This window comes from Patella vulgata, chromosome 4 (assembly GCF_932274485.2).
Source record: "Patella vulgata chromosome 4, xgPatVulg1.2, whole genome shotgun sequence".
NCBI lineage: Eukaryota > Metazoa > Mollusca > Gastropoda > Patellidae > Patella > Patella vulgata.
This window is the reverse complement of record NC_065882.2, coordinates 53,776,467-53,793,261: the sequence shown is the minus strand read 5'-3', so window position 1 is coordinate 53,793,261 and position 16,795 is coordinate 53,776,467. Positions and strand designations below refer to the sequence as shown.

General features: G+C 35.3%; 1 protein-coding gene across 1 annotated transcript in view; it reads right to left on the bottom strand.

Annotated features, from left to right (window-relative positions):
• LOC126818262 (muscle, skeletal receptor tyrosine protein kinase) overlaps positions 1 to 7,123 on the bottom strand; it is a 38,602-nt gene extending 31,479 nt beyond the window's left edge. Inside the window, exon 1 of the mRNA XM_050545574.2 lies at positions 6,675 to 7,123. Within this exon, the coding sequence (XP_050401531.1) occupies positions 6,675 to 6,756 (82 nt within the window). The 5' untranslated portion in view covers positions 6,757 to 7,123. The remainder of the gene's footprint in view (positions 1 to 6,674) is intronic.
• Positions 7,124 to 16,795: the final 9,672 nt, after the last annotated feature.

Below are 16,795 nucleotides of genomic sequence, written 5' to 3'. Positions count from 1 at the left end.
TGTATGTGCATCATTTGGTACCACCCGCCCCACCCTGCACTAAATCCACAAAATATAATAATAGTCAAAGCGGAGAAAAGACTGGAATAATCAAGATTTTTTTTTTTTAATAGTTATCTTACTTCTGATATCTTTGAACAATATTCTGTACAGTGAGGCAGTGCATGTATCAGATTGTTCAGAAACACATTATAGTTACTAATACAAAACAAAACATAACATGATATTAAATGATTATCTGTTAGAATTATTGACACACTATCATATTCAAATTGGTATCATGCCAACTCAATGAGGAACTAAATGATTGACATATAAAATAAATCTTCAACATGACCCTGACACAAGCATCTTCATATATATACTATATCAATCAAACGGTGAAATCGGCTCCACTGTTGAAAACTATGAGAGCAACTTGATAGTATCTTATTTGAGCTATGGCTATAGGTTGTTGTACTAAGGATTTTGTTATCATCTAACTAATGAGTTTACAACTCAATCAAAACAATGTCATATGACTGATGTTAATACTGTAAACAGACTAATTGTTATTCTTCTGTCTACATCAGTATTATTCATTTCATTTTAAACATCATTTTCCAGACAAAACAATATCAATGAGGGCTCTTTCGCTACATATGTGTGTATATCAAGAGGCAGTATTCAATACTAATAACTATAGCCTATTATGCTAATTCAATTTTTCAGAATTAGTCTTTCTTGAGCCATCTTTTTCCATACAAAAAAATGTGATAACAAGATTCACAAAACAAAATGAGAGCCACAGTGGCTCTGTGAGTGTGGCACTGGTGCACTAAACAGGAGGTCCTGAGTTCAATAACAGTATGTGTTGGCTGAATAAGTTCAGCGGTGCAGGATGGAGGGCCTGACAAGGTAAAAGAGTCTAATCATTTGGATGGAATGATAAGCCAAGGTTTACCCATGTGGACATAATAGAACACTTGACTTGGAACTCAGTGACGTGGCAATGCAACTGTGCGGGCATAAATTTCCCTTACAACACACTGGATGATGCTTTTCCCTTCTTTGTTAGCCCAGAAATACAGGACATTAAAACCCTATTTCAGTCAATCCCGATCTTAGCCGAGAAAGTTCTTCAGGATTTTCTCTTATAAAACATTGCATGGCACATGGGCATGGCTGTCTTAACAAGCCAACAGTGAGGCTGATGTCCCCTGCCGAAATCCTCAAATAAATAGATGACACATATTAATTCATCGCACATCTATTTTTTCAAAAGTATCAAGCAATCAAACTGATTATCAACTATACACTAATTAAGTTTCATCACTCTCTATCAGATAGAATCAAAGTTATCTTGTCCCAAAGCATCGACCAAGGAAATTGCTTATCTCTGCTTAGCTTTAGCTCGATATGTTAATCATTGAACTCAGTCAAGACGAACATCTGCATCAAGTTTAAACATACTACCTCAATTAGAAGCAGAGTTGTTATGTTCCAAAGTATTGACCAATCAAAATGCTTATTTCTCCTTAGCCTAAGCAGAAAATTCTCATCATCGAACTTAGTCAAGGTATTGATGTAATGAAACTATACACCAAGTTTCATCACTCTCACTTAATTAGAACTAAAGTTATCGTGTCCCAAAGCATCAACCAATCAAATTGCTTATCTCTGCTTACCCTAAGCAGAAAATGCTCATCTTCGCACTCCATCAAGGCATTGACCTCATAAACATCTACACCAAGTTTGTACATTCTAGCTTAATTAGATGGAGAGTTATTGTGTTCCAAAGTCTCGGCCAATCAAATTGCTTATCGCTCTGCTTGCCCTGAGCAGAAAATGCTTATCATCAAACTTAGTCAAGGTATTGATGTAATGAAACTATACACCCAGTTTGATCACTGTCACTTAATTGGAACTAAAGTTATCGTGTCCCAAAGCATCAACCAATCAAATTGCTTATCTCTACTTACTCTAAGCAGAAAATGCTCATCTTCACACTCCATCAAGGCATTGAACTAATAAACACCTACACCAAGTTTGAACATTCTAGCTCAATTAGAAGGAGAGTTATTGTGTTCCAAAGAGTGTGACAGACAGACGGAGAGACAGACAGACGGACGAACCCATTTTAATAGTCCCCTGCTTTCTTCGAAAGGCGGGGGACAATAAAAAAAATATTAGCCCTGTTGGTAGGACACTACACCACATTTCAATGACTCAACATCAAACCCCTCCAAAATCTCTGTTCACTGGATGTACTCTAAAATGAGCCAAATGAATATAACTTTAAATAAAAGAGATTTTTATAGCATCCATATATATATACTCTATATTTAAAGTTCAGTGTGTCATTATTTATAACTAGATGTAGTTTAAATCTGTGTTAATTTATTGCAGTATGAGTGCACATTCATGTCATCATCTTTATATATACACATATACCCTTATCTATCTATTCCAAATTCACTTCAAATCTATTTTAATCTAATCTTATACCAAATAAATGTGTATAAATCAGATAAGCTAATATAAGAGTATTTGAATTTTGCATCTTGTATATCACCATCTAGATACACATATACATTAATATTACGAATATTGTAGTTTGAATCTTATTTATATTTCAGACATTTACTTGTACACAAGTAATAGAACTGGTTACATGATGGGGGTAGTTCTTAAATACATTTTTTTCTGCACATTTTAAAGTGACAATATTCCAGACTAAAAATAGGCTTTCAGACCACACACAACAAAAAGAAGTCTTGCCAAACAGGGAACCACAGTGGCTCAGTGAGTATGAGAGGTACTGGATTTGAACCTGATGAAATACTAAGGTCCTGTGTATACCATTGACAGCACCTTAAAGATTCCTTTTCAGTTGTAAATTGAAATAAAATTTCCCACATCCAACACTATATACTTAATATATGCCTGTCTTCGTTAGCTCGGTCAGTGCCTGTTAAATCCCATTTCAATTTTAACCAAAAAGCATATTGGTTCAGGTATGGCCATCTAAATTTTCCATTACTTCCTACTGATTTCATGTCGTGTTCTATACTTTCTGTTAGAATCATAGCCAAGACCTAATGATAATTCGTTCATATTGTTTGAATATATTTCGAACATCAAGCAGGGGCAGGTGGACAGGAAAACTAGAAAGGAAGTAGAGGTCATTTTCCATTAAGATTAGAAGACCACTGTCAATACCAGTCACATTATTGTGTCTTTCTTGTAAATATTGTTTTGTTTTTCATCTTGAATGAAGTCTGTATCATTACAAGTCTGAGATTGTACATAGCAGTAGATTCTTATGGTTGGCACCCCAGATCCATTCACTTGGTTTGATATTTTTCTGTTTATTGCTCATTGCAATGTGTGTGTAGTTGTGTCTTGTCTGCAGGTTAGTTTTTTCGGTTCTGTTTGTGTGTATTTCGGTCCTCCTGCACTTAATATTAGGGCTGGATGAATCACTCATAACATGACCGCATGTACTTTTCAGACAAATCATTAAACAATCTATGTGGTTCAATGATATATCGTTTATTTTCTTACTTTTTTAGGGTTTGCTTAAAGGCTCAATACCACTCTTGTTGTAACTGAATAATATGTCCCAATCTTTATTTTGGTCAACAAATTGTACTATTTTAAAATATTTCAATTAATTGATGATACAAATTTCATCTTAACACTCCTTATTTAAAAATTTTGAAAAATTCAACATAATGGTTTGAAACGTCTAACGTAAACCTTTTCAAATGAAACTTCGATTTAAAAATATTTTCGAACCCTCTGGACAAGTAAAATAGGATGTAATGGATAATTTACACAACAGGTAGGACACTTAAACATCTAGTACTTAGATAGAGATATTATTTATTTTCTGGAGCTTTCAAGCCAGCAAGAGTGTTATTGTCCCTTTAAGGAGGCATTATGTAAGAGCTAAATCTGACTATTGTAGGTCTTTTTGACGGGCTTCAAAAGCTATACACAAGTAGATAATCAGCTCTCTGGCATAGGATGGCTCTGAAGATTAGTTCAACATTGCCATTTAAGAGTTTAACAATAAAATAAATAATCAAGACTTAGTTGATACGATAATAAATGAAATGAAATGGAGTTTAAAGTCCTACTGCTCTGCTTCGACTGGGCAAATGAAGACAGGGAAACGCCATACAGTGTGCTATGAGGGAAATTTGGAAACGATGCCGGAAAATCCTGATAAACATTATCAGCCAACACCAGGATCGAACCCACGACCTCCAGGCTAGTGAGCCACAATAATAAATGAAATGAAATGAAATGGTCTTTAACGTCCTACTGTTCTGCTCCGACAGGGATAATGAAGACAGGCATACGCCATACAGTGTGCTATCAGGGAAATTTTGCCCAAGCAATGACACTATGGCCTACTCTTTTATTGAATTCCAAATGCCAAGGGATCTTTTATGTGCATGCCAATGTATACAAGGGACCTTGGTTTTTCGTCCCATCCTAACGACTAGACAGCTGTCCTTGTCAGGCAATCCGTCCTGCACCACTGACAAGGGGAAACCACGTCGGAAAATCCCGATGAACTTTCTTGGCCAATGCAGGGATCGAACACCCGACCTCCAGGCTAGCGAGCCAGCATCTTACCCACTTAGCCACCATGGCTCCCTGCTACGATAATAAACAAGTCCAAGTACTGTTGCTATGATAATAAACAATCTACACTAAATTTGTCAAGGCTTTAAACATAACTTCGCACAGAATAAAGTAGAATTTTAATGCATTCATTATTATCTATCTTTATACTATTATAGCAAGAACAGCCAGCTCTTTATCTAATTCTTACATAATGCATCTTTAAAATATGTTAGATATTGGCTGTCTATTGAAGTCAAAAAGCAAGCAATCAAGTGGTGTAACGTGTGCGCTTTAGATCGTAAGGTCTTTCATTGAGTCAAGTGGATAGTTTTCAATCCCAAGCTTATATGTGCCAAGAAGTAGTGTTGCCCACCCAACTTTGTGGCTTTTTCTAAGTCCTCCGGTTTCCTACAAATGCTTTTAAGAAGACTACTACATACAGGTGAATTATTGAAATAGCATTGTACCATCTTAATTAGTCCCAAAATTACCTAGTTTGTGTCAAATTCAATTTAAACCCCTCCCACTCTCAAGCTATGGTCATTCTGTATCTATTTGGATAAAAACTACAGTTATTTATTTTATCATTTCATTTTTAGTCAATATTAGATTTTATTCATTTTATCATTATGGTGCATCACACAGATAGATTAGCCCTTTAAAAAATCATTCCAAAAATGTAGACCAACCGTCTTGAACCAATTACAAATGAACAAGTCATAAATCAAGAGAAATCTTACTATGCCTGTGGTGAAATAAATAGCAGTGAACTGGCTGACTGATAGAGTTATGTTATATCATGTAGATGTAAGATGGTAAAGTTAATTTATAGCAATCTGTTGTCAGACAATAAAATATTAAATATCTTTTTATTTTAATCTATGTAATAACAAGCATATTATTTACATGTAGGTGTAAAAAAGGTTATACATTTGTACAACACACTTGCATACATACACATGTACAATGTAATTCAAGATTATTGTTTACTATGCTCGAGAGGAGCAAAACATAATTTATATCCACTTGCAATCACAAGACCTGGCATTTTTATACAAGCCCATCGCTGGAAAACAACAAATTTTTTATGTCGACCTTAAGATTTAATTTTAAAAATGTGTGTATAAGGCTAGCTTTCCTCTCAAATGAATGAATGAATGAATGAATGAAAATGCCAAAGGCATTAGATAAATTTAAACCAAATAATAAATGGATGGAATTCAATAATCATTGCTTTACAATTAATAAATCGCCATATTTTCTGTGGATAATTATGTAATTTTAGCATATTTCTAAAAGCAGTTAAACTTCTATATAACCTATAAAGGTACACAGGTATGTAAGTAAATATTAAATGTGTAAGCTCACTGTAAATCTTTTAAGAACATCAAAGGGCTTGAATGAATTAAAGTAAAAAAAATTGTTAAAATCTATTTTCCAAAGCAGATTAATAAACTGAAACAGGGCATAAAGAATGTATAAAGAATAACACACAGTAGCAGAATGTGTGGTCTATGATAAATCACGCTGGGAGATCAAACGACTACAGTTATAACTTGAGTTGCTGTCACACGGTGCTGTATGACCTAATTCTAAGGATAGTCCCCAACTGTCTTCTGGTGATACCCACTAGCTAAAGGTACGACCACATAGGTCGTCTCTTCTTTCACATATTCCCTTTGAACTGATAAACAAGTATACCTTGTAAAGCATACATGCTAAAGCTTGAGATCTTAAATAACAAATAAACTGTTGTTTGCAAATAAACACGACTCCCCAAAACTTATCTAAACCTTGGTCAAATAACCAGTAGGTAAAGAAGATCACACGGTTTTTTTTTCCGTTTGACATCTTGAGAAAAGATTGTAATATCAGGGGAATGTGTCGTACGCCGACGCTTTGAGATTTTAGAAAAGTAAAACGACTTATATATTAAAATAAAATCTGACTAGAGGTATACAATACGAACACGTAAATTCTTCAATCCAAAGTCTGTGTTACGGTAAAAATAACTTCAGAGTCACCCAAAAGTTAACAGTCTCAACTTGACTTACCTGAGTCGCTATCACATCCAACAGGTGTTTCAGTTAACAGTATCCCAATAAAGGCCATAAATATACTCCGATAGATCTCCATATTCTCTGACAATAGGATTACCTATCCTTCTTATATCTGGATATCATTGACATCTTGTTACTGGTCCATTTACACCTTAAACATGCTGGAAAACTGACACTATTCTCGAGTGTCAGTGACCTCGAACTTGTGTCATATCGTCACCATTTGTCGTGTACTGTGTCAGTCGATGTACTGCGACTCCTTCAACTAATAAAGGTTCACTTTTCACAGCAAATTTATCATTAATAATTCAAATAATATAAAAAATCACCACTCATTAATTCCGCGATTCTAAAACGCCATTGATAACCAGGGATATCATACAGTTCCCGTTTTGATGTCACTCTTCTCTGAACTTCTAAAGGCAGGCGAGATTTAAGACAGACCTGCGCGAGCGGTATATATCCCTGTATTCATTGCGCATAACAAACCCGCGTGTTGTCTGTCATCGTGAACAGTTATATTACCGTTATAAAAGTATGTCATTTGCAAACGGTGTGTGCTTATTTACTATACTATTACGACCAATTTTATTATTGTCTAATACGCATTAACGTTATTTAATTTAGAACGTGTTAAAGTTTAGGTTGTAACTTTGTACAACAATGTGTTCAATGTGGGTGGGCGATATCAAATTATTATTCGCTGATCAATGTTTTTCTTTTTCAATAAAATCTGCAATTATAACAGAGAATATAAAAAATCACAAACGTAAATTGTTTTAGTTTCTTGGGTTTAACAGAGAACCTGTGGTTCGATTATCAAAATCCATTTACGTGGGGGGGGGGGGGGAGTTGGATGGCTGATTGGTTAGCGTGCGCGCGTTGTATCATAAAGTCTGTCATTGAGTCGACTGGCGTGGTTTCGAATCCCCGGTTGTACGCGGCAAGGAGTAGGGTCGCCTGTCCAACCTCGTGGGTTTTCTCCGGGTCCTCCGGTTTCCCCCCACTGCTAAAGACCCCTACGCGCAAGCGAATTATGTAAATAAAATTAAACCATATGTTAGTCCCGAAATGACCTAGTTTGTGTCGAGTGGACGTTAAACCCCATTTCTCTCTCTCTCTCTCTCTCTCTCTCTCTCTCTCTCTCTCTCTCCCATTTACGTGTTCATCTGTGTTCACTTTTTGAACGCTCCTAGATCCAAATATAGAACCTATACGCCTAATCTGACATGTTAAAATATAATTACACGAATGACCAGATTGAAATAAATAAAGTTTTAAAGTTAAAACTTTTAAAGTAGCTAAGTCTCTAACTCAATATCATCCAAAATCTTCAACATTGAAAACACGGTTTATTTGTCAAATTAAATCAACATTTATGTTGTGATCTTACCGGAAAAAGATGGGCTTTTGGTGTCCAATAATTAGGACAAAATAAACATTTTACCATTGGTACACGAATCGTGTACCATAATGCGCTTCAGCCCCAGTTGTATCAAGAGACTCGAGGGACGAGGCTAGACACATTGCACCAAATCAAACGGCCTATATAGACTGGAATAACCAGACGCTAAAAATTGGCAATCGCTTGAGACTGCTGGCTTATTTTGCCGAACATAACTGATTTGAAATTGGAGTAAAAACGGAAACCATTGAATGTAAATCAGTTTATATACATTCATATTACAGTATTATATGCGTTGCGACTCACTTTTGTCAATTTCTAGGTCCCAAATGTTAGCGATTTAGCTCCTTTAAGTTTACTTGACGTAAAAAGGTGGCTTCAAAAATATTCTTAGCCTAAACATAAATATACAATGCAATTTGTCAGTTAATTATACCATCTATTGATATATCATTTCAGTTTATTAGAAGTCGTATGCTTATAAATTATTGTAATTATTGTTAACGGAAACGGATATATGGAAACATGAGTGTTGAAATAAAGACAATTGACGAAATTATTTGTGGAGTAAAGTGGTGCCCCCGCCCTCTACACCCTACCGTTCCCGCTACTCGGTACGTTGTCTGATATAATATACCAGTCTTTTTTTGATATCAAAAAATATCAACACAAGTTGATAATGTAACTGTCCTGACCGCATCCCCGCCCCGCACCCCCGCCCGGATTGGGAGGCTAGTTCATTTGGAACAGGCCTTACTACTCTCAATATTTTTTTTTTGGGGGGGGGGGGTGGATGGTTGAATGGTTAGCATGTGCGCGCTGTAACATAAGGCCTGTCATTGAGTCAACTGGTGTGGTTTCGAATCCCTGGTTGTACGTGACAAGGAGTAGGGTCGCCTGTCCAACCTCGTTGGATTTCTCCGGGTCCTCCGGTTTCCTCCCACTGCTAAAGACCCCTACGCGCAAGCGAATTATTGAAATAAAATAGACCACCTGTTAGTCCCGAAATGACCCCTCTCTCTCTTAATATTACCGAATAAAGTCTGAGATCGTCTAAAAGTTTGGTCAAAATTTATCGGATCCGTATTAAATAACTATTATTTAAAGATACAGTTTCCGGTATTGCCATCAGGGACTAACGGTAAACGTTAGCTTGCTCGGTTATTTCTTGATTTAATTTTATATGGACGACTGTTTAAATCCAAGCTGTATCCAAGCCATCCGAGAGTCTACAGAGTTGATTTTGAGCTTGTCATGGAATTAATCATTTCTATAACATCTGAAGCCTAAATAAAGACTTGCAATAGGTAGATTTAGCTCTTGCATAATGTATGTTTAACTGGTCGATTTGATTTCATTACGATCGTTGTGATTGCTGTTTTGGTTTGAGACCGTTTCGTCTATATAACCCATAAGTCTGATCTAAAATCTTTTGATGGACCAAACTGCAAAGATATACTACCGTTGGTTTTCTTAAATTTTAAGTGTTAAAGTTAAATAATCAATTTTAGTACAGTTTTATCCTAGCTTAAGGGAGCTAAATATCTATTCTTTGGCACCTAGAAATGGACACACATGGTTCATAAATAATAATGTAATATGAATGTGTATAAACTGATTTACATTCAACCGTTTCTGTTTTACTGTAATTTCTAATCAGTTATGTCCGGCGAAATTGAAAGGCAGTCTTTAGCGGCTGGTTATTCCAGTTTACACTGGTAGTGTTCTCCCCTGTGGAATATGTTTAACCTCGTTCATCGAGTCGTTTCATTACAAATGGCGCTCGGAAGCATTCTGCGCGCGATTCGTGTGCCAATTTTTAAATTGTCATTTTGTCTTAAATAATCAATATCAGAAGCCCATCTTTTCACGGTAAAATAACAACACCAATGTTGATTTAAATTGACCAACAAGTCGTGTTTGCAATGTCGAAGACTATGGATGATATTGAGTTAAAGACTTGCCTCCTTTAATTATTAGGCCGTGAAAAAAGAAATATTGTTCGTAAAATGCAAATGACGATCAGCGACTTTTAAAACATATTAGCATAGAAAATACGAACTATATTATTGCTATTACTATGGAAGATAAATTTCTTTTTACATATGTTCAACAACCTTAATACCTCTTAATCTTTTTTTTTTACTATATTTAATGATCTTAAAACTAAAGTATGCAAATATGTTTATGGGAGCATTAAAATGTTGTTTGTCATCTGCATAAAAATATTATATAGATGTATACGACAGCGTTCCTGGCGAGTATGTGGAATGCCTATGAGGTGATGATCTTTTATTTCCAGCATGGTAGTTTTATCATTAATTAATCTTACACAAATCTGTGAATTTCGGTACACAAGGATTTGTTTTTAATTTCGACGGGGAAAACACATGTCAGATGTACCGTCTATCATACAATACCCTATATCTATAACACATCTACTTCATTACAGCTATATCAATATATAGCATGCTACAAATTATTCACCGAAAATAATAAGATTTTTGGCATTTTCTGAACAGCTAACCTGACAACATATATATAACAAGAAAACGAAGTGTGCGCCTATATTAACCTTGCCTTATATCTTGTACCGATTTGGTCTAAATGAAAACTGCAATATCAACAATATCCGCGCCGTGTGTATTATATAGTGAGATTGGTTTTTAATATATGATTATGATATGTAAATATATTATATTATCATCATTTGGAATATACATGTATATATGAGGTGTATAATTCAGTTATATGTTATAGATGCAAATACCCTTTAACAGGGCTAATATTATTGTCGTCTAATCATTCTTTTTCGCGGAATTTTTGTTTATTTAAAGCATCTTGCAACAAATCTATAATGACAACGATATTGAGAAAGAAGCGATAACATTTATGCTGAAATAAGAACTGTTTTTTTCTAGATTAATTCTATTCAACTGCGGATCAATTCAATGATTAAAATGCTAGACGTATTTGACCAATATTTATTACACAAACGTTTCCACGAACCGTTTTTTGTAGATCTTGCAGTTATCTCTTGAAAAACAACGTTTTACACGTACACTTCGTGGGAGCCACGGTGGTTCAGTGAGTAAGACGTTGGCTTGCTAAAACCTATCGCTAACAACCCGCCGTACGCGTTTTGACAGGGTTTGGTAGCTCGCAGAGCAACCGCAAGAAACCGGGTGAAAATGCCGAACATACGCAAGTGATGCGTAAGTCTCGCGGGTTTACTAAAAAAATTTCCCCAGTAGACTACATGTAGTAGCACGTACGGCGGCGGGCTGAGTTTGACTTTACCTGGAGGTACCCACCCACACTGATTAGCAGTGAATACCTTTAAAGCTAATAGTTGCTTGTCTGGCGAAACGACGAATCTGAAATATTTAAGTATTGAGAATTAGGCGTTAGCAATTTGCGTTCTGTTGTTATCTCTGTAGCCATCAAATATTAACAATTATTTATGATTTAATATTTCATACATATACATCAGGACACGGTACGTCATTTACATAAACGTTATTATTTGATGGACATAGAGATAACAACAGAGCGCAAATTTCAAACTGCCCGGGGGCACTCTGAACCGAGATATTAGCTTTTGAATTTTAAGCTAGCCTCGATCATCATTACTAAAGTCAGCACGATAAAAAAACAAAGCCTCGATTATCCACTTTTACGTTTAATTATTTTTCAAAAAATGTATTCCAATCCGCTAAAAATCGCAGGCTATCCATGACATCGAGAGTTGATTATTAATATAAGGTCTTATTAATAATTTATATAGCTTTCTGGGCTTAAAGGAAAATCAACAATAGGCAGATTTAGATCTTGCATAATGTATGTTAAAGATGTTGTACATCTCTCTATATTCTTTTAAAAAACAACTTAAAAATTCATTATGTAAGATTTAGATAAAGAGCTAGCCATTTTTGCTATAATAGTTCGAAAATAATTACTCTATTAAGCGAAGATATTAGTCTTTGAAGGTTTAACAAGACGTGTGCAATAATCTCAACCACCGTACTGGGTGTTCGAAGCTAAGTCTCGCCCCTCCATTTTTAGCTTAAATCAAAATATGGCTGAACTGTTCTAATCTATTTGATATCGGAGAAATCCGATGCCATCGAGAGTTGATTATGGCCTGGATAAGTTAATAATTAATGTCTAATTAATAATTTAGAAAACATTTCAGGCCTAAAGAAAGACCTGCAAAGGCATATTTAGCTCTTGCATAATGTTTATTTAATTAGGCTTTTAACAGTCTCTGTATACAATCGTTAAAATGTCCATAATCTTGTTGTTTATATTTATGATTACATTGTCACTTTGTAAAGTGCCCCTGAATATGTTATATGAAAGGGCGCACTATAGAAGAAGAAGAAACTTTATTGCATAAAAAAAACCTTACAAGGTTATGTGTATATATATATAAATAAAATAATAAAAATATACATGAAACAAACAAAGGATACATACATGGACATAATTATACAAAGATACACAACTTTACAAGGACATGAACGAATTGCATACAAAAGCTCCTAAACATTTTAAAATTTCTATATTTTTATTCATCATCAGTATTTTAAATTGTTGTAAATCATTCAGTTTATAAAAATTTGGTTCACGAAACAGAATTAATCTGAACAGTTCTTTTCTTTTTTCGTCGTGTCTTTTACAATTTGTTTATCAAATGAATTTCGTCTTCTACCTCCTGACATATATTACACAAACGATCGTTTACGTCTAATTTTAAATACCTTCCTGTTTCAATTTTCAATTTATGTGCGCTTATTCTTAGATTTGTTAGTGCTTTTCTGTGTTTTCGATTTCTTATCACATCTAGATATTTTCATAATTTATATCATTTTTTAATGTTGTAATAATAATAATATTCGCTATAGTCGTTCAGGTGGGATGAAAAACCTACTTCCCGTGTACACATTGGTATGCACGCAAAAAGAACCTTTGACAGTTCGAATTCAATATGAGAGTTGGCTGCACACTGATCCGCAGTGAATATTCGCTTGGCCGCTGTCGCATTAGGTCTGTAAAACAGATTGAGTTGGCTGTAGCAAAATTTCACTCACAGCACACTGTGGTGCAGAACAGTGTAGGACGTGAAGCCCCCATTTCATTTCATTTCTAACCCTTCCTTATTCGATGGACATGCAGTGCGATTAATACGAGAAATTATAGAATATTTTAAGTCGAACTTGCAACATTGTAGGCCGTTTCCAAAGTAACACCGAACATCCCTTCGTATATTTGATGAGTCATTTTAACATACATGTACAAACATACATGCACAAATTTATATACTTGACTTGACAGATTCTGATCTCCGAAGCGAATACTTATTGATGTAGCCTAGACTGTGGTCTAATTTGTCGAATACCTTACGCTTAATCAACTTAACATTGAGAGATAAATTAATTTTGAGAATGTGCTGACATTCTCGTGAGAAATTATAATTAAGACGCTTATCCCAAAGGCAGACTTAATGTTAAACCACTTGACGATTTTAGCGCCATGGATCAGTTCAGTTTTGACGGCAGAAACTGACACACCTCTCCACATGACATATAAATCAATTACTTTAGCACTTCATCGGTCGACCTTCAACCACTAACAAATATGTAGCAAAAATTCTAAACAAGGCACCAGCAGAGACGTTATCATTGATTCACTTCATTAGGTTTATATCCTTTTAACAGCTATACCATATTATAATATAAATTACTGAGAAGATTCCAAGCTAAATTCCGAAAGTTTTAAATTTCACCTGCAATTCACATTTATTAGTGTAAGGTTTGCTAAAAAAGGGGGCATCAAAATAATTTGATTCCCCTAAACAAACGCAACTGCACACTTCGAAATCGTGTCCTTTTTAATATAGATATATATTTGAAGATAAAAATACCCCAAACTACGAGATTGTTATTTTTTTATTACTTTTCATTTTTACCTTAAATCGTATTTTACTATGTTATTGTTAAGCGCATCTGAACTCGGTGAAAGATATAAATGTATTAAATAATAATAAAAAAGATTATGTGAATATGAGATTACGAATAATGCGGACCAACTGCTTTATAAACTACGATGCCCATTACAATCTTCTAGATATGCTTTTGGAGACATGTAACAGGAAACCTACAATCTTGAAGACATTGCGTCACTATTTTATTCCGTGGGAAAGAAAAAGAAAAAGGAAAACCTCCCGCTGTAAAAGGTTGAAATATTGAACAAAGGTTGATCCCTCGGCCGCCATAACACGATCGTTAACACTTCAGAGAATGCGAGGAAAATTAATACACTGCCATTGATGTGGTTTAAAATAAAACTTGATCTCCTGTCTCCCCAGGAAATAAACTCGCCTATATAGAAAGATAGAAGATAATAAGAACGTTGTGAAACTTGGGCTCAACCATGATAACAGCCCATCGGGGTCTTACTGATCAAATTATACACAATCTCGTCTTTCGAACCTTTAAAAATGACTAATTAATTCTAGTGAACATCAAACTGCGCAACAGATTGCTTTTCCCCAATGTCTTAATTGCTTCGGTGTTATCGTTTTGGAAAGGATACACATTATTAAAACTAATTACCAGAAATAATTATCAAATGTCAACGCTGGAATGAACACCAGATGATAGATAAAATATAATTTAATCTATGTCATCATGTAGAATGTCTGGCATTTATTACAATATTTATTCATGTATTGTATTTGAATTATCAATATCGTCATCATTGAAGATGCATTCATAACATTCATGATGTTGCGTTTGTTCAGTCTATGGGATGAAATCAAAATTTCAGTGGTAAATTGGGTCAGTTGGGATATTCCCCCGTACGTTTTCCAAATCACCACACCTAATAACAGTGCCGTATTATCCCAAAGTCTGACTAGGCTGAAGCGTTATACGGCAAACGTACTCAACACGCGTCGTTGAATTACTTTATAGCTTGATACATAATTATGTAGACCTATATTATGTTTAAATTTAAAGTACAGTACCGGTATTTTGGTATTACATGGACAGCTTCGTGCTAATTAAAATTAAAGGTTGTCTGACAAGGTGATGTTATTTTCTTTGTTACCCCATATATTACTTCATTTGTAATAGTATTGTAGTATAGGAGCTACGGTGGTTAAGTGAGTCAGACGCTGATTTGCTAGCCTGTATATCGCAGGTTCGTGCCGGTGTTGGCCGAGAAAGTTCAACAGGATTTTCCCTTGTCAGTTGTAAAGGACGGAGGGCCTGACAAGGACAGATGGGACAAAAAAACTGAGGCCCGGAAAAAATTTCCAGCATCGCACACTGTATGGCGTAAGCCCATCTTCATTGGCCCAGTCGGAGCAGAACAGTAGGACGTTAAACCCCATTTCATTTTTATTTCATTTCAGTATTGTATTAAATTCTTGGTTGATGTTGAGGGGTCTTAAAATGGGTCAATACGGCACTGATCATAGATAATATACAATACTAAGAGATACTGTTTTCATCCAGTCAGCCACATGCTGCTGTATTTGTGAAGAACCTGGATTGATAATTGAAGCTAATAGATAAGGAAAATCAAAAGCAATATTATTGTACCTATACGTAAATGAATCTTCTCATGAACACTATGCGAGGAGAAAAGTGCACTTTATTCAAACTTTGGTCAAAATATGTGTGGAAACGCATCCCTGCCATCCCCCAAGCCTGCTAGAAGATAACTGTAGTAGCGGGAGCCACGGTCGGTAAGATGCTGGCTTGCTAGCCTGGAGGTTCTGGATTCACTTCCGGTGTTGGCCAAGAAAGTTTAAAGGGATTTTCCAGTGTGGTGCAGAATGGAGGGCCTGACAATGACAGCCTTCTAGTCGTTTGGATGGGCCGATATAGGAATTCGATATAGAAGTAGACCGTAGCACCACTGTCTAGGCAAATTTCCATCATAGGCATTCATAGCACAGTGTATGGCATATGCCCGTCTTCATAATCGCAATCGGAGCAGAGCAGTAGTAATCCCCATTTCATTTCATTTATAAGTGTGTAGTGGACTGGGGAGAGGGTAAAGATGAGGTGAAGGAAAAGATTGACGGAAAAGTAAAATCTGAATGCAACAAATTTTAATTTTGGCACTTACAGTAAATAGTCTCTTAGAAAATCGATACCATTTGGGGGATTATGATGTATATCTTGAGTAAAAAAAAAAATCATGTTTGCTATTTTGAAAAATGTCACTGGACAGTGATATTGAACTATAGAAAGTCGATCTATTCTTTGTCATCAATCGAAAGACAACCATATAGAAATGAAAGAGAACAAAATCTGATTGGGCAAGACAAAACTCTTCATATGTGGTATGAATAATACAACATGTAACATAATTATATCAACTCAAAACCAAAAGTGACCTTATTTCTTGTAGGCAAAGTCATTAATACTTTTTCAAATTATAAATGACATGAACATACCTAGCCTACCCTGTTGTGGGAGAAAAATAACTACATAGGCCATGCCTACACTTCAAAACACCCCTAGTTATTATAGCTTTGTGAAGTATTATTACACTCTGGCCCACTTTGGAAAAGAAAACTATCTAAGGTACATATTACAACTTTATTGCCCTTGCAATTCCCATATGGCTATATTTTACCATGCAGTAAGGCCAGTTTCTTTGCGAAATTGACAAAAAGAGACACACCACTATC